This window comes from Athene noctua, chromosome 5 (assembly GCF_965140245.1).
Source record: "Athene noctua chromosome 5, bAthNoc1.hap1.1, whole genome shotgun sequence".
In the NCBI taxonomy this organism is placed as follows: domain Eukaryota; kingdom Metazoa; phylum Chordata; class Aves; order Strigiformes; family Strigidae; genus Athene; species Athene noctua.
The window spans coordinates 51,249,224-51,275,920 of NC_134041.1; the positions used below are offsets into that span (position 1 = coordinate 51,249,224).

The following is a 26,697-nucleotide window of genomic DNA, read 5'->3' on the forward strand; positions in this document are numbered from 1 at the left end:
GGATGCTATTGACAAGCTGGGCAGACAGATCTGAACCCTGTTTTTTGCTTTCTAAGAAGGTCTGCTTTCTCTATTGTCAGGGGGATTCTCTTCAGCTTTGTGGATCTTGTAGAGAAGAGCAGGCTGCAAGAATAAAGGTGCTTTATCTCTGGGTCTCTACTCTCTTAATGGACTACTCCAACGCCTTTCAGATCTTTCACTGGGAATTTTGCAGGATAACTGAAAAGAGCCTAGGCCTTCAATTCTGACTAGGCAGCCATAACCCAACAGGCACATTCCCCCAGGCACTGTCTGGAGAACCAGCAGTTTGTGCTTCATGGTGGGAAAAGGACCTGGAAAGTCCCTTAGAAAAAGCACCTTGTCCTCCCAAGGAATCTCATCACAGGCCCACCCCACCTCAAGCCCTCACGGTCCACAGTCCAGGAGTAAGGGCACTTGTCCAACTACCTCACCTGATCAGTCATGTAGCTAGAAGCTGCTTCCCTTTTGAAGTTAATGCATTTATCACCTTTGCTTACCAGCGTGCTTCCTAGCAGCTGCTGCATTGCTAATCCCCAGCCATCCTACTGGCTGGCCACAGCTGGCCTTGTTTTCCAGCTGTGGCTATGACATTTCCTTCCCTGGCATTCTGGACATGATTGGATTAATTCAGGCTATGCGACACAGATCACAGTCTTACCTGCAAAATTGAAATAATTTTTTTAAAAAGCACAGCAAGAGGGGTGCAGCTGCAGTGTTTATTTGACAATCACATGCAGTGCTACACAATTCAGTCCCTCTACTTGCTCAGCTCCTTTCCTCCCGAATACTGCCAAACAGCTTGCTGCCGCAACATCTGGGAATGAGTCCTTTTATTTAAAATGGCCAACACAAGTTTCCAAGCCAGGGACTGGTCATTCAGGGGAAGCCAAAGAAGAGATATCAGGCTTCATCACCTAGTTCACATCCTCTGCAGCCTGCGGACGGAAGCAGTACCCATCTGTCCATGTGGCAGGGAAGACCCTGGAGCCTCAGCGCTCTTGTCCCAGCACAGTGCCATCCACTACAGAATGTTCTTTGCGATCGCGTTCAGGGTCCTCACTTTGGCCACATCTGCCACTTTTATGGAGTATTCAGGGGCAGAGAAAGACGCTCCCATGGCAACGTTCGGATTTCTGTAGGGAAAACAACTGGTTACTATCTGCAGGTGATACACATGAGTAAGACACACTAAGAAAAACCCACTATCTCCCCTAGTCTCAGCAGTGGCCAAAGAACCTGTTGGTGCTCCCTAAACCAAGGATGAGACAGTAATAGAAAGAAAAATAATCCAAAGGCAATAAACACTAGCATCAACAGAAAGCCAGTGCTGACCTGTGGACAAATGTGTGACAAATCTCCCAATCCTACATGCTTGTGTTAAAGGTCTAAGGCAGCTACACCAAAACCTGCCTTCCCAAGTGCCACACAAGAGCACTCACAAGCCCTAGGGCAGCAGTAGCAGAAGAAATGCCCCAAGGATCCAGTTCTGCATTGAGCCTGTGTCCAGATGATGAGCACCGCTGGATTCATACACTGCAGAACACAGCCAGGCATCATGATCCCAACCACAAGAGCGTAATTAGCACCCAGGAAGCTGTTTCAAATTTATGCCTGTTCTACAAACTCAGGTTCCCATTAATCCAGGTCTTCCCTTGTACAGTTTTGCTAAAAAATAATCAATCAATTACCTGAACTTCATCCCTGAGTCCCGGGCTGAGCGAGCAGAGCAGTGAAACTCAGAAGCGGTGGAGCCTTCCAGAATTCTCTGCAGGTTGCGCTCTGTGATGCCACCCCCTGGTGGGAAGCATCCCGATGTCACACACAGTGCAGATGGCACTGTCCCAGACCCAGCATCACCCCTGGGCCTACCCCCTGAGGGACAAGCACCATCTACACTGAAGGAAAAAGACAGCCCTTAGGACAACAGAGCCCCAGGCACGTGAAAAGAGATGGGAGAAGCCTTGCCTCATGTTCTCCCACAGATCTAGAGCTGTCCCCAAATCCTCCAGTGAGCAGCAGCCGCAGGACTCTGCTGTCCCCAGCTGGCTGCATGGCCTTTACTCAAACCAGGGTTCCTTCTCCTGGGAACCTGGCTCAGAAAGCCAGATCAGAGAGCACATCCCAGGGCAAGAGGCTAGGAAGCAGGGACTAGGAACTATAGGACCTGTTAAAGATGACTTAAAAACATTACCTGGCACCACCACAATTCTTCCCTTCGCCTGAAAGAAGAGTAAGATGTTAGTGACATTGCTCAGCACGACATCCACACACACATTTGTGGGGCAGTAAAGAAATCTTACGTGCAGCACCTTCCATAAGCTCATAGATGTCACCACGGCTTATGATTTGTGCACTCTCACCCATCTTTTTATACTATTCATGTTTCACACCGAAAAGTGGAAAAGAATTGGCAACTACAGCTAAGTCAACTTGTCACTGTTTCCTCCTACCTCTCTATCCCAGCTGGCTACCTCTCAGGTACACCTGTTGCATTTTCCTAACAGGAACTGAGAGACCCCCAGCAGGGACCTCACTCTGCTGTTTGTGTGGGCTAATCACACCAACTGCTGAAACCAACTCCTACCATCCTCCTCCCAGTCTGCAAGCAAGAACAACCCAACCAGTCTTTGCTGTGGATGACTCTGAGGTCCAGCGCATGTGGACTTGGGAAACCAGATTAAGGCCAAGCCAGAAAGGGAGGACAAGAACTCCTTGACAGAAGTTCACTTACAGAAATGAGGGCTACCATAAAGGAGCTGCCTCCAGCAATGCCCAGGAAGCAGCCACGTAACTCAGCGGAGCACAGGGAACACTTACCTGTTCTGCAAGCCTCTTAATTAAGGACAATCCTTCCAGTGCTGAGCTGTCACAGCCGCTCGTCAACACCCGTTCAAACCCCAGAGAAATCAGGGTCTCCAGTGCCACCAGAGGGTCGTGTACCATGTCGAAGGCTGAGTGACCAACATAACCGCTCAGAAATCACAGTTCATCGTGCTCAAGCCCTGTTCCCCAGCCAGTTCAGGAGCCCAGGAGACAACAACAGGAAGGGTCCTTCTCACAGCTGGCCACCCCCGTGGGGAGCCACACACAGCTCTGGACTATGACATCCCCCTCATAGCAGTGGCAGGGCCACCGTGCTCAGCTCCTCAGACACCTCCTCTCCACACAGAACAGTGACACAGCCCCCAAGCCCAGATCCCCTCCTGGAGGAACAGCACAACCACAGCCTGCTCTTGCACAGCAAGCAGAGCTTTTCCCCCCTCCAAACAACAACCAGAGTACACTAAGCTCAGCTCCCTCCCAGCCCCATCTTCCTGTGGCAGCGGCACAGAGGCTGATCCCTGCCAGGGCCACAGACCCAGGCAACTCACCTCGGTGAAATGTGACTGGCAGGGGACGGCACACCGCTGCAAAAAGAAAACATGGTCAGTCAGGGCTGGTACAGAGAGTCCCTTGGGCTAGAACGATAAAGCACGTGAGATGAAAGAGGGAGAAAGCTTCTTGGGCCATTCCTGGGAAGCTCAGAAGAGTCCAGCATTTACTGGGAAGAACACAGCTGCTGCTCCTTGGCCAGGCTCTTTGGCAGGGAAGAGTTATTCTGCTCTTTGAGGAAGCAACAAACTTTTGTTTTTACAAGTAACACCAAAATCCCCCATCTCATCCAGGTCATGCAAAACCCTCATTCTCAACACGGATGTCTTTCTCTGCAGGAAGGAAGCAGGGAAGTTGTATCATTCACCTGGAGAAGGGACAGGACAAGTGCTCTTTGAAAGCAGGAGAGCTGATTTTTGTGATTTCTTTCACCACCTACAACTTCTGCTCTCAGTCCACAGCAAACTTCACCAGTGGTCCTCTATATACTGGGCAAAGCTTATTTATTTTTATAAAAAGAAATCCAACTGCCTCCTGCCCTGGAAACATTGGCTCCAGCAGAGCACCTCATTGCTCTAGTGGAAGCAAATCCTGGCAAGACGCCTCTCTTTTGCTGCACACCCTACAGCATATTCACCTTCCTATGAGAAGCTCAGCACCACATCACCAGGGAAAGGCTCAGCCCTCTTTAGCTTTGGCTGTAGCTCACAAAAAATATGTGGAAACAAATTTTGTTTCTCTCTGTGTGTTAGGGGTCTAGACTAACAATTTCTCACTGCAGCTTCAGTAGCTTTTTATAAGGTTCCACCTCTCTCTCATTCTTTTGTCACTGGGTGTGTTAGATTAAAAAAATGAAGATGAGTTGCCAGCTACCCACAAGTCCAAGAGAGACATATCCTAGACACCTGTAGCAGGGATACAAGGCAAAAAACAAGGGCAAAGAAAATGAAGAAGGAAGAAAATCCAACAGTTTAATATTCTGATGCCCCCAAAGCAGCTCAACTAAGTCTCTCTCCTTCTTAGACCCTGCTATTATGTCCCAGGGGGCCTCAAACTGTGTGAACTGCTTGGGACAAGGCCCTTGGTCTGCAGAGGTTCCTACCTATTCAATGTCTCACAGGTACAACAATATATGAAACTAGGGAAGGTGGAGAGAGACGGCAAGAGCAGAGACAAGATGTGCAGACCAAAGCACCCTGACCAGTTCTTTCTACAGCATCGGACCAAGCAGCGTTGAACTCCTGCCACAGCACTGGTATCACACAGAGCTCGGCCCAGCACTTCTGACTGGAGACACTCTTACCCAGCAACGCTGTGCAGAGCTCTGTATCAATGCGCCCGTCCTCAGTGAGGGCCCCGAACACCAGTCCATCAGCCCCGTGCAGCTTGGCAAGGCGGATATCGGCTTTCATCACTTCCACCTCCCGGTCCGAGTAGAGGAAATCTCCGCCGCGAGGTCGGATCATCACGAAGACGGGGACCCGCACGCACTGCTTCACCACCTGCAGCAGTCCTGAGGGAAAAGGGAGAGGGGCAGATCAGCACCCAACCGCGGCAGCTCCAACCACCGGGGGAGGCATGATGAAGACAGCGAGGAGACGTACAGAGGGCAGTCGGGAGGAGGTCAAAGGAAGAGGGAAAAGGGAAGGAAGGCGCTCAGGAGGGTGCGCCGGGCACGCTGGCCCCCTACCCCTCGCGAGGGGGAGTACCCGGGCCGCCGCAGAGCGGGGGCGGGCGAGGCTCACCCATGCTCGGGGTGGTCCCTCCTTCCACGAGGCCCGCGCAGAGCTCGATCCGGCCGGCACCTGGGGAGAGGCACGTCAGAACCGGCCCCGCCGAGGCCCGCCGCGCTGCCGCCCCCCTCCCCGCCGCCCCCGGGCCTCACCTCCGCGCTCCGCGTTGACGGCGGACTCCACCGAGTCCACGCACACCTCCATGAGGAAGCCATCGTCCATACCTGGGGAAGAACGGCACCGTCAGCCCGACCCGCCCCATGGCGACCGCCCGGCTCCGCGCCACCGCCGGCCGCGGCTCCGCCCCCGGCCACTTCCGCCGCAGGCCCCGCCCCCTCGCTCTCGCTTCCGGCCTCGCCCCCTCGCGGCCCGGGCCCGCGCCACCCGCGGGCGCGAGGGCGGACGCGGGAGGGTGGAGATGGGGGGTGGGGGTGGAAAGCCGGCGCGCCTCGCTCGCGCGCTGCGGCGGAAGCCCCGCCCCCGGCGCCACAGCCCCGCCCCCGCCCGGGCCCCGCCCCCGCCCCGCACGCGCCCTCACCTGCGCTGGCGGCGCGCGGGGGTCGCTGCTGGCTCTCGGTCACGTGCCGGGGATTGTCATGGTGACGCCCAGGTGTGTCCGGAAGTGTTCGCTCTGCTTCCGGCGGCGCGCGCCACTTCCGGGGTCACTCGGGATGCTGCGGGCGGCGCGCGGCGGCGTCCGGCTCCTGCTGCCCGCGCGGGGCGGCGGCGCTGCTGAGGGGCGGGGGGGGCCGGTACCGGGCCTGGCCCCCGGCCTGGCCCCCGCTCCGCCGGCCCGCGTCTGTCTCTCTCCGCAGCGGTGTCTGCAGCGGCGGCTCCTGCAACAGGCGCCCCCGCCCGCCGCCCGTCCCGCCGTGGGGCGATGGCTCCTGGCCTGCAGCGGCGCCGTGGCCGGTGCCGTGGTGCTGGGCGGCGTCACCAGGTGAGCGCGGCGTGGCACGTCCCGCCCCGCTGGCACCGGTCCGCGCCCCTCAGCCGTGTCCGCGCCGGGGCCGTTGAAGGGGCTCAGAATGGAGGCGGCGGCCCCTGCCGCTCTTCCGTTCCCGCCGCCCTCCAGTCCCTGCCGCCGGTGACCCGCTTAGGCTGTCCATGCGGCCCGCAGCTGCCTCCCACGCCAGGGGCCCACCCCGAGTGCACCCCTGAGAGCTCCTCTTGTGTCTTTCCCCCTTCCTGGTCACAGAGGGGCACAGTGGGGTAGGGCTGGGAGTACCAGAGAGACACTGCCCATGGTGTGTTGGTGCCAGTGGGGGATAACTTTCTCACACGTTCTTTGGTAATTCTAAGTCTTTTTGGTCACTCGCTGACTCCCTGGTCTCCATCCTGTTTCTGGCTGTCAGATTAAGGGCTGTCTGGTGCAGCAAACAGCTCGTTTTGGTTCGGTAGATTTGCACGTTGCCAGGGAGTGAATTGTGACTGCTTGTGTCCCTGCTCCCAGGCTGACAGAATCGGGCCTTTCTATGGTTGACTGGCACCTGGTGAAAGAGATGAAGCCCCCGAGGACGCAGCAGGAGTGGGAAGCTGAGTTCCAGAAGTACCAGCAGTTCCCAGAGTTTAAAATGTGAGTGTGCTGAAGTGGAAGGAGGGTGGACTGGGAGCATCCCCTGCGACTGAGCCACTCAAGGAACAGTTGTAAGAAGGGAAAGGTTTTCTAACGTCATGCGGAAGGTACACAAAGCCTGTCTGATGGAGACTCCTTCACTGCCTCTTCCTTTCTCTGAGGAAGGTGATCCTATGCTGCACAAAGTATGGCACAAGACTGATGCATTACATGAAACAGTTCTTTGTTTTACTGTCTTTAACAGCCTGAATCATGACATGACGCTGACAGAGTTCAAGTTCATTTGGTACATGGAGTATTCGCACCGTATGTGGGGCCGTGTTGTGGGTTTGGCCTACATTCTGCCTGCCGCCTACTTCTGGAAAAAGGGCTGGCTCAGCCGCCCCATGAAGGGCTGCGTTCTTGCGCTCTGTGGGCTGGTCTGCTTCCAGGTTAGTGAGCTCTGTAGCTGCAGGGATTAGTGGCAGCATCTCTTGTGAATATCTTCTGATTGAGCGTAGTTGAGGCAGTGGGATTTGTGAAAGCTTGGGGAGCGTCAGTGCTGGTAGCTGGTTGAAGGTGGAAGAAACAAGTTGCTTTGCCCATGATGTTTATTTAGTCTTAGCAGTTGCTGCTGCTGCTCTGTCTGGCTCTAACCCCTCTCCTGTTTTGTCAGGGGCTGCTGGGATGGTACATGGTGAAGAGCGGGTTGGAAGAGAAGCCAGACTCTTATGACATTCCTCGGGTCAGTCAGTACCGTCTTGCAGCACATCTCGGCTCTGCACTGGTTCTGTACTCTGCTAGTCTGTGGACAGGGCTGTCTTTGCTGCTTCCGCGACACAAGGTACAGAGTGGTGTCAGGAGTCAAAAGCACAGGGTAGTGTCAGTTCACAGGGTTGGGGGTGTGATGTGAAGGGTGAGGAAAGGGTATGAAGGGTGATAGTGCTTCCGTTTTAGTCTGTTTCTGACTCTGATCTAATACTGTGTTACAAAATAAAATACCCTTTCTGTAAACTTCCTTTGACTCCTGCTGTTCCACTCAAAAGTGATTAGTCTCAGAGTTCCTGCAAGCTCAGACAGGGGTGTGCCTGGCTGGGCTAAGTGATTTGTGACAGTAACTGTCTCTGTGACGACTTCAGTTTCTGCAGGGGGGTGGAATTGATTAGTTGTGGTTTTGAGGAACCACTGAAGTGTGACTTTGTTGTGTGGTGTTCTCCAGATTCCCCCTGTAAAATACAGGCCAACCCCTTAGCCTGTATTTGCAGTGAAGGCTTTTCTTACCTGCTGCAAAGAGCACTGGGAATGCTTTGCTTTGATTTTTTTTTTGTTGGTTTTTTTTTGTTTTTTTTGTATTTTACAGTTACCTGAAACCCATCAGCTCCTTCGCTTGAGACAATATGCTCATGGCACTACAGCTCTCATTTTTCTTACTGCTCTTTCAGGTAAGACTGTTTCTTTCTGCTGTCCCATCTGCAGCTCATTCCTTTGCCCTGTTTTTTGTTCTGGTCTGGCAGAGACTGCCAGTAACCCCCGTCATGTTCTCTGGGAGAGCTTTACTGCTGTCAGGAACCTTACAGTCAAGAACCTCTCTTGCTGGTCTTTCCTGAGCATGTGGAGATGCACCTTCCAGCCTACCTGTTGCTGTGTGATATCTGTATATGTTTCTAAACAAAATTCGGGATCAAGCTGAGCTCTGGAATCAGAGCTGTGCAACCTGGACTGCCACTTTTGCCTACTCTGGTAGTCTCATTTTCTGCTCTGGAATTGCAGGTGCCTTTGTGGCAGGGCTGGATGCTGGCCTTGTGTACAATTCCTTCCCCAAAATGGGGGAGCGCTGGATCCCAGATGATCTCCTTGCCTTCTCCCCCATGCTGAGAAATATCTTTGAGAATCCTACAACTGTACAGTTTGATCACAGGATCTTGGTAAGTGCTGTCTTCCTGCTATGTCTGTGCTGCTTCTCAGCTGCCTCCTGCAGCCAAGCTGTCTTCTTTGGGCCATGGTTCTGTCAGCTTGAGTGATATCCAGGGTGTCCAAAGGTCCTGAGAGTGTTACCAATTTTCTGCTGCAGAAAGAGGAAGTTTAGCACTTATTTATTTTCAGTGTGGTCTCCTTCCTTAAGGACGTCTTCCTCCTGCACAAGTTACTTTGTTTCTTTGTGTCTCCTTTTCCATAACCTGAGCTACGGACCAGGGCAGCCCTCGCTGTTGAAATGTCTGGGCAAGCTGTGTGAAATAAAACTTGGCAATCCCGATATTGAGTGCTCCCTTCAGCATTTTTGAACTTGCTTTACACCAGTACACAATATCCCTGCTAGTTAGAGCAGTCCTCTGCTGGCACTGCTGTGGACTAAGCCATCACTAGGACTAAAAAGAATGATGTAGTGACTTATAAGAGGAGTCAGCTAGGGTGACCTGCACAGCAAGATTATGCTGGTGAACTACAGCTGGCTGGTAAAAGTCAGATCAGTTTTGCAGGTGACAGCTTCCACCTTTAGTTGTCAAGGTGACAGATGGGGAGAGGGCAGAAGTAATCCCTGATGACTTGAAAGAGAAAAAGCTATTGGAAAGTAAAGCATTAATTTGAAGAACAGAGGTATATAACTTTAGCTAAATTTCAGAGTTATTAACCTGGTGAGCATGGGAGCTCCCGGATTTGGTCATGGCCATTAACATGTTTCTACATTTAAATACTGCTCACAGAATTTCTTTTACTGTATGGAAGGCACAGCCAAAGGATGCTGCACCCATTTCCTTTGAACTTTTCTTGGAAAGGTGGTTGCTTCTCTTCCCTTCTGTAGGGAATCGCCTCGGTCACAGCAGTCACAGCATTATTCCTCTTCTCACGGAAGATCCCACTCCCTCGCAGGACCAGGATGGCAGTGACTTCCTTGTTGGCTGTGGCTTGCATGCAGGTACTGTCTTTTTTTTTCCCTTCCTATTTTTTTTCCCCCTCGTGCTTTGTAGCACGTTCACAAGACAGAGCTGTCCTATGCTTGGATCCGTGCTGGCCCCCAAGAGCCAGGAGCTGAGAGCTGGAGCTGCCTAGACCCGGGGTCTCACCCTGCCGCAACGCACGGTCTGAATTTGAGGGTGGGAGGTCTGGCTGTGGGCCTTCACATCATACTGCGTGCTGTTGCTGTGTGTCAGCGATGCATCCACAGCCGCTCTCACCGCTTCTCCCTCCTTGTCAGGTGGGCCTGGGCATCAGCACCCTGCTGCTCTACGTCCCCACGCCTCTGGCCGCCACGCACCAGTCGGGCTCCCTGGCGCTGCTCAGCGTGTCGCTCTGGCTCATGAGCGAGCTCCGGCGGGTCCCCAAGTAACCCGGCGGAGGGAGAGCCCTCCCGGGGAGCTGCGCCGCCGGGCCCGGCGACGGCAGAGACACCCCCCGCACACCCGGGTGTGCTGGGGCGGGCGGGCTATGTGCGCCCAGCCGGGCAGCGGCGGGTGTGAGTGCGAACTTTGTAACATAAAGGAGTTTTTACGGAGCGGCTGGTGTCTGGCTGGGTGCCTCCTTTCCGCAGCGAGGTGAGGAGGGGCGCGGGGGGGAAGCCGGGCCGCGCCACCGCGCCGGGGAGGGCCCGGGGGTCCCTTTGGCGCCCCCTGGCGTCGGCCGGCGTACGCTCGGCGGCGCGTCTCCGCCAATGGGAGGCGGCAGTGGCGGCCGCGCGCCGCGCTCCGCCCGCGGATTGGCCGCCGCGCGCGGCAGTGGCCCGGCGGCATCCGGTGCGGCGGCGGTGGGGCTGGCGGGGCGCGGCGGCCATGACGGCGCACAGCTTCGCGCTGCCGCTCGTCCTCTTCTCCGCCTTCTGGGGCCTCGTGGGCATCGCCGCCCCCTGGTTCGTGCCCAAGGGGCCGAACCGCGGGTGAGTGGGGGCTCCGGGGGGGAGGGATATCGGGGGCGGGTGGTCCGGGACGGGGCCTCATCGTCCTAACGCCGGTGTCTCGGCAGGGTCATCATCACGATGCTGGTCACCACCGCCGTGTGCTGCTACCTCTTGTGAGTACCTCGAACCGGGCCCCGATGCCCACACACACACACACCCCCATCTCCCGTGAGGTTTTACCGGGCCCAGTGGCTGCTGCCCAGCCTCCTGCCCCTGGATGAACGGGACAGCCCCTTGGCTGCGATCTGTCTCCCTCCCGGCACTTCACCCCCCGGCGCAGCACTCCCTCTGCCAGCCCCTCGAGGCAGCAGCATCCCGGGATCCTGGTCCCTGCTCCTGTATTATCGGGGCTGACGGCAGGTTGGGTCCCTTTGCAGCTGGCTCATCGCCATCCTGGCCCAGGCCAACCCCCTGTTCGGGCCGCAGCTGAAGAACGAGACCATCTGGTACGTGCGCTTTCTCTGGGAGTGAGCAGTCCCCAGGAGGCAGCGCCTGAATAGAGACCCACCCCCAGAATCGTCACCGTGAGTGAGCAGAAGACTGGGGTGGCAGAGATGTCCCTGCTTGTCTGCCTGTGTTTGGCTGGGGAGGGAGCTGCCACCTGGTCCTTGCTGGATGGGTGATGTTTGGCTTCTGTGCATTGTGGCTGTGGTGAGCTGGTTTCAGAGTGGGGCTGCTGGCTCTGCGCTGGGCCTGAGCAAACCGAGTGCTTTCCCCTCAGCCTGTGGTTCTCTAGGTTTTGTGGGGGCTCCCTTGTGGGTGCAGTTTGGTGCTAACTTCTCCTTTCTCCTCACAGCTCTTGCTGCTGTTCCAGCCTCTACTCTCCCATACCAGGCAGCCCCCAGAGGTGCTGGGACAGAGGCTGGACCCGCTGCCCCAGCACACCCTGAGCACTGCAACCTGGACTGAGGATGGCTGGGCTCCTGAGCATGGCAGGCAGCACCTCTGCCTGGGACAAGGGCCTGGTAAGCCCGGTCCTGGGAGCAGCCACGCTACCAGGGAGAGATTCCCTCAGCTGGCGGAGTGCTGCAGTGACTGACACTGAGCACCATCCTGGGAGAGATCTGTGTGTAGTGCCAGAAGGTCCTGTCCCTGCAGTGCTTGCCCTTCTCCCTCCAGTTCACTCAGCCCTAGACCCCCCAACTAAGTGAAACCCCTGCTCCCTAAGCTGCCCAACTAGTTACCATATCCGTGGTCATTTCAGGCACCAGCTGCCCCTCTGCCTGAGAAGGCAGGAGCCCATAGCATCCTCTGTTGTATGGTCAGTCCCCTGTGGTGAGGGTGGTCCTTGCTAAAACAGATTCTGGCTGTGGGTGTGAGAAGGGAGGGCTCACCCTGGAGGAGCATGCAGACCCCCTGGGTGTGATGAGGGAGGCACTGAGGTGCACGGTGGGGGGTTCTGCTTGACAGCCTGCTGTAGGGGATTAAGGGATGCTGTGTCTCCTTCCACCTCAGCAGTGAGGGTGCCGCAGTAGTGTCTAGGTATCACCAACCCCCAGCCTCTGTCCAGGTTCTGAGAACTGAGTAGGGCGTTGTGTTTTACATTTCCCCTTACTTATCAGATAATTTATCTGTATTTATTTGTCTGTGTTTGTTAAACTTGTGTTGTGGAAATAAAGTAAGTCCTTTTTCTAGTAAGTGATGTTGGAGGCACAGTCATTTGTTGTTTTGAGGCTGAGGAGCAGTCTTGGCCTTACTCAGACTTCTTCCCTTCCCCCTAAGCCTGCTCTTGCACCATGAGATCAGGGCTGGGATCCTCAGCTGCCGAAGCAGGGCAGGAGGTTGGCAGCATGCTCATGCATGGAAAGTTCTATCCTTGATGCCACCACCTGTGCACTCATCCTGTGGGACCAGGCTCACAGGTAGGAAACAGCATGTGCTAGAGGAAGAATGGGGAACCTGCCCAGCCCCTCTTTGTGGGAGGCAGCTGTGCTGGGGCCATCCCCATGACACTGCAGCAGCTGGAGGAGCTTGGTGGTCCCTTTCCCAGGCTGGGGTGGGGAATAAGGTAAAAAGCAGGGAGCAACATCATCCAGGGGCTGAGTGGGCAGGCTCAACTTCCTTGTCTTAGGAGGGGGTAGGAGGGCAGCAAAGGATGCTGTTTCCAGGGATCACAACAGTTCAGTTTGGATCAGAGCACTGAGTTGAGCTCAACGCTCCTTCTGCTGGACTCTCAGAGAACATCTGCTGGCAAGAAAGCAGTTCCATCATCCCACCACGGTGGCACAAAGCAATGTTGTGCAGACATGCACTGGCACCTACCATGGTGCCAGCCAGGAGCTGTCACTGCTGGGGAAGTTCTTCCTAGAAAACAAGACCGGTGCTGGATGGCTCATGGAGTTTCTTTATTGCTACAGGAATGGGAACGGCTGAGTTCAAGTAAAAAGTGACAAACTTCATTGGGTGATCAGGGGCTCCAGCCCCAGCGGGGGTGGGGGTGGTGGTGTGGTGTTAGGGAAAGGCTTGTGCTTGCGCACACAGCCACAGCCCCGTCCTGCCGTGGGGCAGTGAGCTGGGCCCGAGTGAAGTGGTTCCCCATGGACAGGCCCAGCCTGCGCTCACAGGGAGAGAACCACGGGTCCTGGTGCTAGTGCCTGATTAATGTGTGGGACACCACGGGGCAGATGTGCCCAGGAGGGAATGTACGAAAGCAAAGGCAGCCCACTTTGGTGGTGCCTTAGGAACTGAGCCTGAGCCCTCAGGGCTGAGCTTGGAATGGTGGCTAGGACCGTGGGAGGATTGTCCTAAGAGGGGACGACACGGCAAAGCGCAGGAGACCTCTTAAGGAATGCTCCAAGAGGGGCCGGGCTGGGCAGAGCAGCTCGGTGGAACTTGTGGCTCACCTGGTTCCTGCAGTAATTTTGCTGGTGACTGCTGTTCTCCAGCTGTGGGCTTGTAAGGGACTGCAGAGAGGCCACCCTGGGTGATGAACTACAGCACCTCACCAGCCTGCTCTGCAAACGGGTGGCTGAGTCATGGGGTGGCCCTGTGCTTCAGGCCACAGCCCTGGGTTGGCCACCTTGGTGATAACGTCCTGCTTATCTGAGGGACCTGCCAGGGCTATAGCCTTGAGCCTGCTAGCCACAGAGGACTTTGCTCTACACCACGTAGTGAGGCAAAGGCCGGAGGCCAAGGAATGTACAGATTCAGGCTGGGGTGAGGCAGAGAGGAAAGCACCGGTGTCCATAGCTGCCTCAACCCACAGACTCTGGTTCTGGTGATGGAGTGCAGAGTTGAGATGATCTTTAAGAAAGAGTCTAAGCCCTTGGAGCCCAGGCTGTCAGTCAGTCCTGGTTCTGCTGGTGCAACTGGATGGTGGGTACTGCTGGTGTCACGGCCCGTTTCCCTGACCTGGTGGCACCACCACTTTGTCCAGCCAGAGCAGGGTGAGCTGGGCCAAGCGCAGCTGCCGGCGGTGGATGCGGCGCAGCCGCAGGAGGTAGAGGACTATGGCCAGCACTACGACCAGGATGCAGGCGAAGAAGAGATAGTGGTTGTAGACAAAAGAGAGGCGCAGCCAGGAGGCGTGTGCTTGCCGGATGCTCTCCTGCCGGAGATCCCTGTGGAGAGGAGTGTCAGGACTGACTGTGAGATGCCATGGGTCCTACCAGGGTCCATGCCACTGCTCCCCTTGCGGGGGGGGCAAAGCCCTCACCCGGGGCGGTAACTCCTGCTCCTCCCCAACCACCCTTCCATGAGCAATGCCAACAGCACAGCAACGGTACCTGAGTGGCAGAAACCGCGTCTTGTAGAGGATGGCTCCCAGCGTCCACTGCACCTCCCGGTCATACACCAGCTGGGCCGTGCGCAGGCTGGGGTAGTCAAGGGGGAAATGGAAGCCCTGGTGAAGGACTTGGTACATCCAGGCCGATTTGAAGCACTGATACCTGCAGGTACGGCACACAGGAGCATCAGCCAGATGCTGCCACCTGTGCCAATGTACTTTACCACAGCAAAAGCCCCCCACAGGAGGTCCAGCCACGGCACCCCATCAGCAAAGCTGCTTACTTCAGGCGGTGCTGGTCAGCGTGTGGCGAGTACAGGCCACCGCGGAAACGCTGGGTCAGCACCTCCCATCGCTGGCTGCAGTACTCCTGGGGGACAGAGAAGTCAAGGCTCAGAGCAGAGAAACAGACCCCGCTCCATCCCAGCCCCAGGAGTAGCAGCTCCCCAGCCCCCAGGCTGGAGCAGCACCCACCCGGGCAGCAGAGGTGAAGGTGGGGGCACTGTAGTGGCCTCCCAGGCGCAGCACATCCTCGGTGCAGTAGAAAAATTCAGAGAAGCCATAAAACTCGCTGTTGCCAAAGTCAATGGGTGCTTTGTAGGCCCCCACCAGGGAGGCCTGGCTGCTGTTGGGCCCGGCCAGGAGGGGCTGTAGCAGCTCCACACAGGCCAGCCAGTCCCCTCGCCCCCGCACGTACAGGCTTTGGCTGCCCCTTGCCACCGTATCCTCCAGCCCCACGGGCAGGCAGGGGTCCAGGAAGGGCTTCTCGGGGCTCAGCCCTGTCTGCTGTCCATGGAGGCTGGAAAACAGGCCAGGAAAGAAAGGCAATTGCATGGGGGTTCCTGTACCATCACTAAAAGCCTAGTCTAGCACTGCCCCACATCCAGATACCCCTCACAGCAGACTGCGCATCCCCTTGTACCGTGCAGTGCTGGGGCCTGCCCTGCCACCTCCTGACAAGGCCAAACTTGCCAGATCTGTCATGTCCTGAGGCCACATGCCCTGAGCACCTGTGGGGTGCAATAAGGCACAGCCCACACCACCCACTCGTGGGGATCTGTAGCCCTGCACAGCCTCCAGAGGCCTGGAGGCAGGGTTTGCTCCTGGCACAAGAGTACCTGGGCACCAAGCCTCTCCACCTCTGGTGACAGCCTCACATAGCGTTCTGGGAAGGGGAGACAGGAGACAGAGAGCTCAAGGTGGGGATGCTGTGGAAATGTGTGCTGGGTGAATCGGTGCTGGAAAAGGAGGGAAAGTCAGAGCAGGAAAAGCCAAAAGTCACCAGAGGGGCCTCCCTGCAGCTTGCTGTGAGGGGAGGAGGAAGGGAGGGAGCTGCGGCACTGGTAACACCTGCTGGGCTCAGTGCCTGTGCACCTTGTGCCAGCCTGGGCATCTGCTGCTGCCACATGGTTGCTGCCAGCGTGGCTGTGGGAGCTGTTATCACCACAGGCGGCTCTTGGGGCAAATCCAATGGGGAGAGGTCAGCATGAAGGAACCAGCACTCTGTTTTGCAATACTCCAGCATGGGCACTGCTAGACAAGGCAGCAATACCGGTTGTGCACATAGGTCTGGTTCAGCACAAGCTCCTCATAGCGCTGCCGGGCAAAATTGCCCCCGAAGCCCAAGAAGGTGTTGACGTAGACACGGTACATGTGGCCAGTGTGCTGTACATCACAGCCCAGGTTGAATTCTGCCAGCAAGCTCTTAGCAGCCTCCTCCTGGGGATGCAGAGAGGTCCATGATCAGGAGCAACTCAGGGAAGGCAGGGGGTGCTTTCGGGGCCAGCCGGCCAGATACACACCTGCTGCGGAGAGGAGAAGGCTCCAGAGTCGGGCACTTCATAGGCGATCTGCAGGGAGGCGCCCCCCATGTCTAGGATCCCAACTGTTCGTTTCCGAACCAGGGACTCTCCCTGGTCCCCCAGCGCTACGGTGACCACGGCATCCTCCTCTGCAACCCCCGGCAGCATGTCACTGAGGGGCAAGGCCTGGGGCAGCACCTCCTCCCTTCCACTGTTACCCCCCCAGCAGCCTCATGGGGCTTCTCCACTCCTGCAAGCAGCCCCCGAGGATCATTGCAGGGCAGCAGGTCCTGACACTCAGGACTGGCCACCCCACAACTTCGTAGGTTCTCCCAAAGCATCCACTGCTGGAAGCCATTATAGGAACACTACTACAAACCCTCTCTTCCTGGTTCTTCTTCCAAAATGCTGCAGGTGCTCCCCTCACACAGGGACTTGTTCCTGTGACTGGGGCAGCTGCGCCTGCGGGTCCCAGGTCCAGGAGAGTTTCACACGCATGTCTGGGGTCAGGCATTGCCTGGCCAGAGGGGCAGATGCTGCCTGCTCCAGAGCTTGCTCTTAGCTCCAGTGTCAGGGCGAGCTCCAGCAGGGCTCTACTCAGACCCTCCCAGAGGCCTCTACAAGCAGCCAGACTCACCATCCTCATGATCAAACCGGCCCAGGACAAAGTTGATGCCGATCCAAGCATAGACACCTACATGAGACAGAAAGGGTCATTATGGCAATACACTAAAGGGAACCAAGCAGTGCTTTATGGCAGCTCCTACCTTCCTGTTTCCCTGAGATCACTTCTGCATGTGATTTGGAGAAGAGGAAATCAAACTCCAGGGGCACATTTCTCACTAAGTCCTCCAGGATTGCAGCTTGCTGCCTGCAAAGGCGCAGGAGAAGGACAAATGCTAAGGGATCTTCACTAGTAACGCTCCTTTGTGGGAGCACGAGACAGCAGGAATCCCGCTGCAATACACCCCACATCCAGCCCCATGAATCCTGCTGCACCCAGAGCACTTTAGATATGAGAAACTGAATTTATTCGAGACTTCAGTAAAAAGTGTCCTCTCAGCTGACTCACAGCATGCTCAAACCCTCCTTCTGCAGCCCACACCACTCACTCCAACAATGCACCCTTTCCTTTCTCAAATCCCCCCAGGATTCCTAATTCTCTCATCAGGCTTAAGATGATGCAGCTGTCTTCCCCCTTCTCGGGGCAGATTGATCACAGTGGGTCCCTGGCTCTCTCTGACAAGGGCTGATGAACTCACCTCTCGGGCAGCAGTCGCATGCCTGCTGTGCATAGGATGTAAAGTGGAGTTTCCTTGTGCTTCTGAGCGGGGACGTGGGCTGCCGCGAACTGAAGCAGAGGGCGCAGGTAGGGCGTAGCCTGCTCGGGGGCTGCCGCCGCCACAGAGATGCCTGCTCGGGGAAGGGATGCTGTGAACCAGCCAGCCCTGCCGTGGGCAGCGGCTGTATCCGTCCTGTGGGCAGGGGGGGCCTGGGGCCGGAGAGGGGTGGCACCGACCTGGTTTAATTTTCTTGACGACGGGGCGGCTGCTCCGGTCCCTCATCTGCTTGATGTCCAGTAGGTCGTGGGGGTTCCCGTTGTGTGGGGGCCAGAAGTAGACAAAGACCCGGGACCCGCTGCTCCCGCAGTCGACGACCACCCCGTAATTGAGGGCCGAGTCCTCGGTGTCAGTGGCTGTCAGCTCCTCCGCCTGCGCCAGGTACCTGGGGTCCGGGGAGGAGCCCCCCAAACGCCGAGGATAAACGGGGCGCCTCAGCACCGGCGGGCAACGGCAAGCCCCGGGCCCTCGGCTGCCCCGGTCCCCGCTCACCTCTCGTCGCGCCGAGCGGGGCGGGACGGCACGGCCCAGCGGCGGGGAACGGCGGCCGCCAGCAGCAGCAGCAGCAGCAGCCCCACGGCGAGGGTCAGTCCCAGCGCCGCCGGGCGCTGCCGCGGGCACGGGCAAGGTCCCGCCGAGCGCCACAACGGGCAGGAAACGCCGAACCTGAGGGCAGAGGCCCCAGATCAGCACCGGTCCCGGTCCTTGCCTTGGTCCCGGCCTCCCGGGCCAGACCCGCTCACCTGGCCATGTGCGTCCGCTGCTGCTGCCGCCCGCCCGCCCGCGCATCGCCCCGCTACCGGCACCCGCCGCCGGCACCGGTGGCCACGTCACCAGGCGCCCCCGGCGCGGCCAATAGGGGCCCCCGCAGCCGAGCCCCGCCGGGCGGTGCCCCGCCCCCCCGCGGCCGCGGAACACAATCGGCCCCGCCGCCTCACCCCGCCCCCGGCGGAGCCACGCCCACCCGGCCCGGTGACCAATCGGCTCGCGGCGAAACGGCGCCCCCAGGCGACCGAGGGCCGCGCCTGGCTTCGCCCTTGCTCCCGCGTCCCACCTTCGCCGGGTGACGTCACCCAGAGACTTCCTCCCGCGCGCCCTATCGCAGCCTTCCCACCGCCAGCGCCCAGCCAACCCCAGGCGCCCAAATAAACAACACGCGCCGAGAGCCGGAGTGGCGGGCGAGGCGGCCAATGGCGGCTCTCTAGCCCCGCCGAGAGGAACAAGCGAACGGGCCAAAGGTCGCGGGCTCGCTACCCAATGGGCTGCGCGGTGGGGCGGGCAGCGAAGTTGAGGCACCCAATGGGCTGCGCGGAACGGCGGGGCGGGGGAGTCTCGGCGGCCAACGGGTAGTGCGCCCGAGCGCGCCGGAGGGAGCGGCCAGCCAGTGGCGGCGTCCGAGTCGTGGCGGCGGCGGCCAATGAGCACGGTGCGCGGGGGTGGTGGGCGGCGGGTCGAGCCAGTGGGCGCGCGGCGGGGGCGGGTGGCGGGCGGTGGCGGCCAATGAGCGCGGCGGGGCGGGGCAGGAGCCAGGGGGCGGGGCGGCGCGGCGCGGGGCCGGGGCGGCGGCGGCGGCGGCGGCGGCGCCATGGAGCTGGGGGCGGGCGCGGGGGCGGGCGCGGGCCCCGGCGCGCGGGGCGGCGCGGAGTCGGGCCGCGTCCTGCTGCTGCTGATGGGCGGCGGCGGCGCGGGCCGAGCGCGGTGGGGCGGCGCGGAGGCGGAGGTGGGGCCGGGTCCCGGTGCCGGCCCGGGGGGGCCTGAGGCGGCGCGGGGCCCCGAGCCGCGCTCCCCGCCCGCCCCCGACTACGAAGCGTTACCGCAGGGTGCCGCCGTCTCCACGCACATGCTGGCGGGCGCCGTGGCGGGCGTCATGGAGCACTGCGTGATGTACCCCGTCGACTGCGTCAAGGTGCCGGCACCGGCGGCGGGAGCGGGGGGGGAGGGGAGGGGAGGGGAGGCGGGCGGCAAACCGCGGCGTACCGTGGAGGGAGGCGGGAGTTGCCCCGTCCAGGCCCCTGCGGGCCCGCGGGGGTGACGGGCCGCCCACCCGGGCCTTGTGTTCCAGACGCGGATGCAGAGCCTGCGGCCGGAGCCCGCCGCCCGCTACCGGAATGTGCTGGAGGCCCTGTGGCGCATTGCCCGCACCGAGGGCGTCTGGCGGCCCATGCGGGGCATGAACATCACCGCCACCGGCGCCGGCCCGGCCCACGCCCTCTACTTCGCCTGCTACGAAAAGTTAAAAAAGACGCTGAGCGACGTTATCCACGCAGGGGGCAATAGCCATGTGGCCAACGGTACTGCTCCCGATGACCCCACGGGGGGCCACGGGGGCCGGGGGCTACCCACCCACCCACCATGCCCGGGTGGGGAGTGGGGTGGGGAGAGAACGAGCTTTGGTGGTAGGGAGGTCTGGTCTGGCCCCGCTCAGCCGCGGGGCGTCAGCCACTGCGGGATCGGGGTGCTGTGGATGTCCTGAGGCCCCGTGCTCTCTCCAGCCGCCAGCTGGCTGCACGGTGCCATGCTGGCGTGGTGCCGGGCAGGGGGAAGCACCAGTCCTGCGCCTGCCGGAGCCGCTCCCAGGTGTCTGGGCTTGAAGCAGGTTAGTGGCCCTGGCTCAGAAGGATGCCGGTGGATGGGAGCTGCCTGCAGATGAGCCGGGACTGGCCGTGGCACCATGTGTTGGTGCCAGAGCTTGTTCCGGGAGTGCCACGTGGTTTCGGAGCCAGTCGTGCCGTGGTGCCTGTTACTTGTCTCAAGGAGCTGCGGCGGTGGGGAAAGCATGGGGCCGAGGGGAGAGCGGGGCACATTCAGCCCTCAGCACCCTTGTGCTGGAGTGCCATTGGGTTTCCACTTCGTGGGTCACAGGGACGCTCGCCGTCCTCTCGGCCCCTGCCAGCTGGTGACGTTGGCCTGTCCCCCAAGAGCTGGGCCCAAGTGAGTCCCACTCAGACCACGGGACTTGACAGCCTGTCGCAATCCTCTCCCTCTCTTTCTTGAGCTCTCTCTGGGTGGGAACTGCTGAGGACTGGCCAGCCTCTTGAAGGGGAGATGGAAGCCACCTTCGGATCTTGCCCTCTTCCAGGGGCCTCCTCCTGTGCTTTGACGGGGGACTCGGGGCTGTGGTGGAGCCTCAGGGTCCCTCGCCTTCCCCCCCCTCACATCTGGCAGTTCTTGTTTTGCAGGTGCAGCCGGGTGTGTAGCAACGTTGCTCCATGATGCAGCCATGAACCCTGCCGAAGGTAACCATGGTCCTGGCCTGCCGGGGAGGGGAGGATCGGGGGCTGCCCGCGGCGCTCATGTCCCCTCTGCCGCACAGAGGGTGATTTCCTCATTGCTCGCCTGACTGCAAGGATCCTTTGGGGGCCAGTGGCTGCAGCTCCAGTTAGGGAGCCCAGTGGCTGCGCGTTATGGAGGGGGTAGGTAGAAGAGATTAATTCTGGGGAGCGCAGCAAACCCCGGCTTAGGAGGAGCTGGGAGGGTACCGGCCTTTTGCCCGGGGTTTGACTGGTGGCAGTTACCTGAAGCAGGGAAGAAGGCAAGAGAGATGCGATCTGTACTGTTAAAGTCATTCCAAGTGTGTGGAAATTAGGCATTGCTGTGATGAGATCTTGCAAAGATGTGGTATGGTTCTGGGCCTCTGTTCAAGAAGAAAATTAGAATGGGGTACAAAAAGCATGCTAGAGAAGTCAGGAGAAGGGAGATTTTGTGGAATGTCTGGAAGATACTGATTTGAGCCTGGTATGTATGAAAAAGGAGAGTTTGTAATTAAAGTCTCTGAACATGGGGGGAGAAGAAGGAATAACGACGAAACATATTTTTTCCTTTTAAAACTGGAAGGGTCATGACGGTGCAGACTCCAGGTGATTTGGGCCCAGCAAGGCTCCTGCTTGCCCACTGCCTGGCTGGGACCCTGAGGAGCAGGTAGCTGTGTGGCCAGACAGTTGTCATCCCTTTCCTGGAGCATGTCATCACAACTGTAGTAGTTTTTGGTCACATCATTTTTAGCTCCTTGTCACATTGAGATGGGGGAGGTGGGACAGCAACAGGCTGTGCTGTAGTCTCCCCTGCCCCACTCTTGAATGTGTTGGAGGGGGGGTTTGGCATTTGGTTATTGCCCCAGGGTGGCTGTGTTTCGGCAGTGGCCACTAGCGATTCCTGACTGGTGGGCTCTGCAATGTGCTGTGGTTATTCTGGGTTGTAGTGGGGGTGGCTGGGGAGGGACAGGCTTACCCAGATCAAGAGCTGCCTGGAAACTAAGAGCATAGATGCAGGGGGGGGATTCTCCTGGCTGTGTGGTAGCTCTGCGATGGTGGATGGGGAGACATCAGCCTCTTGGGGGTGAGGGTGGATCTAGAGTATAAGCACTTGGGTATCAGGTTGTTCCCTGGGGCTGCAGCAGCTGCAGGTTTTGCAGGCAGTGATGTCTGTGCGACAGCAATGCCTCGGCAGATTTAAATGGCTGCAGTCCTGCCTGGGGACACATAGGGCACTGCTGGTCCGAGTTGTCCGTCATTGGCAGTGTGATCAAACTCCAGGCACTTGGAGAAGCCTGGCTTCGTGCTTACCCTTTCTCTCTTCTCTTCCCCTCTGCATCTGGGTCTGGCTCTGCTGCTGGCTGCCACCGTCTTGTCCCAAGTGGTCAAACAGAGGATGCAGATGTACAACTCGCCTTACCAGCGTGTGACAGACTGTGTGCGGACTGTGTGGCGTAACGAAGGGGCTGGAGCTTTCTACCGCAGCTACACCACCCAGCTCACCATGAACATCCCCTTCCAAGCCATTCACTTCATGACCTATGAGTTCTTGCAAGAGCAGCTCAACCCCCACAGACAGTACAACCCAGGCTCCCACGTGGTCTCCGGAGCCTGTGCGGGGGCTGTTGCTGCCGCTGCCACTACGCCTTTGGACGTTTGCAAAACGCTGCTCAACACCCAGGAGTCCCTGGCCTTGAGCTCCAACATCAGTGGACACATCACAGGCATGGCCAATGCCTTCAGGACGGTGTACCAAGTGGGCGGCGTGACTGCCTACTTCAGAGGGGTCCAGGCAAGAGTCATTTATCAGATGCCCTCAACGGCGATTGCCTGGTCTGTGTACGAGTTCTTCAAATACATTCTCACCAAGCGCCAGGAGGAGCGGCGGGCTGGGAAATGAGCCAGAGCCGAACGCTGTTCCAGACCTGCTTCACCTCCCCTCCTGGTTTGTCTTCTGACCCCTCTCCCTTTCAGTTTGGTTTGTGTTGAAGAGAGGAGGCAGCAAAGCCCTTCGGGGTTTAGCGATGCCATTTTTCACCTGTGGCTGCTGCAGCTCTGCTCAGGCTGCACAGCTTGCTCTCTCCCGGGGTCCTCTGAGATGTCCTGCTGGGAGCTGCAGCCCAGGTCATGTCCCCTGGCACTTCGGTGGAGCTGTGCTCCTGTCCTTCCCTTAACCAAAACTTCCTCTCATGCAAAGCTCACCCCTCTTCGGAGGGGAAGGTGAAGGTGAATGTCCTGCCCTGCCACTGGCAGGGCCAAGCTGAGCTCGCAGTCGCCAAGGAGGGGGCGGCGGCAGCACTGCCTGGGATGCTGGGGAGCTTTGTCTGGCTTTTGGCTGAAGCGAAGTGTAAGCCTTGCCGTTGTCTTGTAGCACGCACACATGATGCTGACTGCCCCGGTGGTGGTGGGCAGGGGGGAGGATGGCACTTGAGGAGGGGAGCCTGTAGGTTTGTTATTGTTCCTGCTCTTGACACCTCCAATAAAAACAGTTCTGCTCTATCCTCACAGCCCCTTCTTACTCCCGCATGGCTCAGCTCCCAGCACAGCAACCTTCCTGACTGTGCCCGGTGCTGAGCTCTTCTGATGGGTGCCAGAGGCACAAGGGAAATGGGGTCTGGGAGTGGCGGTGGGAGGAGGGGGCCTGCCTGGCCCAGCCACCCTGGCAGCATGCAAGGAGGAGGGTGGACCCCGTCCCCTTTGGCTCATGGCCCATCACCTGCTGCTGGCATGGGTTGTGGCCCCCTTGCAGAAGCTGAGATTCATACTCCTCAGCCAGGCAGTCCCGCACCCTCACTGTGACCAGGCATCTTCAGGATGCCTCCAAACCACTCTGAGCAGAGGTGATGGCAGGAGGGTCCTGGGTTATATGTGTTGGGGACAGCACAGGAATTTTGGCACCGGCTGAGGCTGGAGAGCTTTGTGCACCTCGCATAGTAGGTTTGGGGCTTGGCAGGGCTTTTGCCTCCTGATTTTGAGTAATTTAACTAGTTTGATACCTGAAGAGCATCTTAAAACTACCAACACACTTGCTCAAAGTGCTAACATTTTTTCCAATCTAATGATAATTAATAGAATAGCTTATTTTTTGACTGTTTAGTTAACTGTCTTGGTACCAACCTTCAGAGTCCTACCCAGCCCTGGACCTGTGAGCCAGCCTCCACAGATTGTGTGCTGAGCACTGAACTATCTCCTAGCTGTGCTGACTCTCCCAGACCAGAGCTCTGGGTTCCTCAAGCCAGGTGCCCATGGGTGATGCCTGGCTCTTGCAGGATGCTTCCATAGTGCCTGCAGGAGGGACATGCATCCCATAGTGCCATGCCCAAAGTAACTTCCTGGAGGAAATGTGTTCACAATCGTGATATGTGCTGCCAGCGAGCATCTGGGTCAGCTCAGGGCTGCTCCAGAGGTTCTGCTGGCCTGGCCTGCACAGAGGGCTGCCGGTGTGGTCTGTGGTGAGGGGAAAGAGGGGTCTTCCTGCAGCTGGAAAGGTTGCTGGGTTAGCAGGGAGGATGCACAGCCCTTGGGGGCATTGGGTCTCAGCACTGCTTGGGGGATGGAAGGCAGGGACCCCCACACTGCAGGGATGGGTGCTCGACACCCTGCCCAAGCCCAAGCCTAGCCCTTTCCTTAAGCGTCTCTCTGCCCTGGTTCCTGAGGGTGGGTGATGCATATCAAGTGACTGCCCATGGGATTTTTTTTATGTCTGCCAACATGTCTGGGTGTCCCTGGGCACAGAGCAGCCATGGCCATTCTCTGCAGCCCAGGTCCACCTGGGTTGTGTGCTGTCCCCATCCACTGCTCCCTGGTGTGGACCACAGGCTCCTGGTCCCTGCTTTTTTCTGCACAACCAGGAGGATGAGAAACTCCTTAAAGAAACAAAGGTTGCTGGAGGCTGGGAACCTCCAGTTTTCCCACCATTTCAGGAGCTGGGGCTTTAAGAAATAGCCTGAGTATTGCAAGATTTGGCAACCCTGCGGCTTCTCCACCCAAGAGGGAGAAATCTGAGAAGCAGAAATGGCTGGGAGAGACCAGGGGAGGATTAGCTTGGCGGGCAGGGTGTTAGACGGGAGTTTGCAGAAGATGGGTACGACTGGGCTGTGCCAGGATGGGTCTCCCTGCCCAAAGCTGAAAGCTGTTGGCAGCAGAGCTGCAGCTTTGCCTTTAGCCCTCACCACGCGCTGGGGCAATCTCAAACCCCAAGAGGGAAAGGCAAAAATACAGGCTGGGGGGAGATTCACACTATTAATCTATCAGCTGCTGGAAGAAGCTCTGTAAATGTCAGCGGGTGAAGGCATGACTGAAGGTGACCGCAGGATGTTTCCAGGAATAACTGACTGCAGAAATGCTGGGGGAGGGAGCAAGACCCTCAGGAACGGTAAGATAAGTCCACACAGCAGAGATGCTGCCATGTGAGCAACTGACCTAAGCACTCCTGGCAGGGGCGTGGCCTTTCTGGTCTCCCGGCGCTTTGCCACCTTACCCAGCAGCAGCTGATTGTTGCCCAGTGCAGGCAGCAGCAGGCAGCAGCAGCCCTGTGGATGCCTGTGAGGGGTCTGGTGCTGCAGGAGTGGCAGAGCCACCCAGAGGGTTTCCAGATATCCCTTGGGCCAGGCCATGAAAGACTGGAAAAATCCCCTGTCCTGCTGCCATCTCCATCCCCTGAACTGAACCTCTGCCTGAACAGACCTGCTGGCCATGGTGGTGTGCAGCTGCTCCCCAGCTCTGCCAGGGTGGGGGTTTCTCCTCACCAGCCAGCCTGGTTCTTGCAACTTTGGCGTGATGAGATGCCCAGAGGTAATGGAGTTATTAGCTGGTTCAGCTACAGCCACTGCTTTCCAAGGCCTGGTAACGCCTCAGTGAAGCCATGCTGCTCTGGGTTTGTCCTAGAGCCTCCTAGGTATTTGGCTGCACTTCGAGTGAGATCCCTCCTACAGCCTCTTCTGAGTAAAGAGACTATTTTTGGCTTCCCAGCAAGGAAGCCACGCTCAGCTCAGCAGAGTTTTGAAGACAACCCTTTTTCCTTTTGCCTCCCTGAAGGATCTCTGGCCACATCCAGCATGGGCAGGGATTTTCTGCCTTGTCTTCCCGTGTCCAAGTGCCCCCTCAATCCATGTCCTGGTGCTAGGGTGGTGAGCCCCACAACCCCTGAACAGGCAGAGCCGGGCAGTGCTGCCAGCCTTGCCCCGTTCAGGGTAATAGATCTGGGGCTGCCACAGCTCTGTCATGGCACAGGCCCAAGCTATTTCAAGAAGCCTGAGTCTGCAGTGCCGAGAGTGGTTCAGGAGTCCTCCACCACCTTCCTGGGGTAACTGGAGATGCCTCCCCTCCCACAGGTTAAGGGTAGCTGGGAAGGGTTCATCACCTCCAGAGCAAGGAGAGACCTTTCAGCGTGTCTGTCCTGTTCCTTCAGCCAGGGGCAGGTGGGTTCCCAAGCTCCTCCTGACTCGGGGACTCCAGGTAGCTGGGTCCCATTCTGCAGGCACTTTTGTCAGCCCAGCTCAGGGACAGAGTGGGGGACGAGGGTTCTGCCCTGCCAAACCACATCACTGCCCCTCCTCTGCTGGTGCCCTGGGCTACCCCAAGCTTTCCTGCCCCCCAGCCCCTCTGCAGCAGATGCCTGACAGCCCTGCTTGGTGGGACGAGGTGGGCTCCCAGCCTCCCTCCAGCCCTGACCCCCACTGGCTCTGGGATTCCTCAGGGCTCTGTCACACCCCAATAAAGTCGTGCAAGTTCTCATGACCCCACGGCCTTAGAGCGGTGGTAAATGCAGGTGCTGGGGCTGCCTGGACACAGAGCAGACATTGCCTCTGGTGGGCCCTGGGAAACCCTCTTCTGACCCATGTTGCTGCCTGGGTCAAACTGCTGAGAAACAACTCCTGGCTGGGCTGGTCCCAGCCTGCCTGGCTCCAGCTGAGCATCACGGTGCAAGAAGGCAGGGAATATAGCCTGAAAAGTAAAGCTGAGGCTGAAAACCTTTTTTCTTGGCTGTAAAGAGCCACCAGAGGAAGCA

General features: G+C 58.3%; 5 protein-coding genes across 7 annotated transcripts; 3 read left to right on the top strand and 2 right to left on the bottom strand.

Moving 5' to 3' along the window:
- Positions 1–723: 723 nt before the first annotated feature.
- Positions 724–5,735, bottom strand: CUTC (cutC copper transporter). 2 transcript variants are annotated; one of them, XM_074907525.1, is made up of 9 exons: positions 5,665–5,735; positions 5,279–5,350; positions 5,139–5,198; positions 4,697–4,906; positions 3,393–3,428; positions 2,839–2,972; positions 2,213–2,240; positions 1,710–1,815; positions 724–1,154 (listed from the first exon to the last, which is right to left on the bottom strand). In XM_074907525.1, exons 2-9 carry the CDS (start codon positions 5,346–5,348, stop codon positions 1,043–1,045), a joined length of 756 nt encoding a protein of 251 aa, XP_074763626.1. In that variant the 5' UTR covers positions 5,349–5,350; positions 5,665–5,735; the 3' UTR covers positions 724–1,042. The 2 variants fall into 2 exon arrangements, with proteins under 2 accessions (XP_074763626.1, XP_074763627.1); XM_074907526.1 differs by lacking the exons at positions 5,139–5,198; positions 5,665–5,735 and having other exon boundaries at positions 5,279–5,443.
- Positions 5,697–10,171, top strand: COX15 (cytochrome c oxidase assembly homolog COX15). Its single transcript, XM_074907524.1, has 8 exons — positions 5,697–6,066; positions 6,580–6,702; positions 6,947–7,133; positions 7,358–7,525; positions 8,042–8,123; positions 8,452–8,606; positions 9,482–9,595; positions 9,875–10,171. The coding sequence occupies exons 1-8, from the start codon at positions 5,723–5,725 to the stop codon at positions 10,004–10,006; spliced, it is 1,305 nt and encodes a 434-aa protein (XP_074763625.1). The 5' UTR covers positions 5,697–5,722; the 3' UTR covers positions 10,007–10,171.
- A 213-nt stretch (positions 10,172–10,384) lies between these two features.
- LOC141961033 (V-type proton ATPase subunit e 2) lies at positions 10,385–12,208 on the top strand. Of its 2 annotated transcripts, none has more exons than XM_074907528.1 (4): positions 10,385–10,549; positions 10,636–10,683; positions 10,948–11,098; positions 11,367–12,208. In XM_074907528.1, the coding sequence occupies exons 1-3, from the start codon at positions 10,446–10,448 to the stop codon at positions 11,039–11,041; spliced, it is 246 nt and encodes an 81-aa protein (XP_074763629.1). In that variant the 5' UTR covers positions 10,385–10,445; the 3' UTR covers positions 11,042–11,098; positions 11,367–12,208. The 2 variants fall into 2 exon arrangements, with proteins under 2 accessions (XP_074763629.1, XP_074763628.1); XM_074907527.1 differs by having other exon boundaries at positions 10,387–10,549; positions 10,948–11,094.
- Positions 12,209–12,902: 694 nt separating this feature from the next.
- Positions 12,903–18,306, bottom strand: ENTPD7 (ectonucleoside triphosphate diphosphohydrolase 7). Its single transcript, XM_074907529.1, has 12 exons — positions 18,180–18,306; positions 17,929–18,102; positions 17,616–17,821; positions 17,359–17,509; positions 16,864–16,967; positions 16,734–16,790; positions 16,097–16,245; positions 15,847–16,013; positions 14,769–15,093; positions 14,579–14,664; positions 14,296–14,457; positions 12,903–14,130 (listed from the first exon to the last, which is right to left on the bottom strand). The coding sequence occupies exons 1-12, from the start codon at positions 18,185–18,187 to the stop codon at positions 13,902–13,904; spliced, it is 1,818 nt and encodes a 605-aa protein (XP_074763630.1). The 5' UTR covers positions 18,188–18,306; the 3' UTR covers positions 12,903–13,901.
- A 547-nt stretch (positions 18,307–18,853) lies between these two features.
- On the top strand, positions 18,854–23,186 carry SLC25A28 (solute carrier family 25 member 28). The gene is given in 4 exon segments (XM_074907531.1): positions 18,854–19,342; positions 19,499–19,727; positions 20,616–20,672; positions 22,070–23,186. Coding segments are annotated over 4 exon segments (1,293 nt in total). The 3' UTR covers positions 22,588–23,186.
- The last annotated feature ends 3,511 nt before the right edge of the window (positions 23,187–26,697 follow it).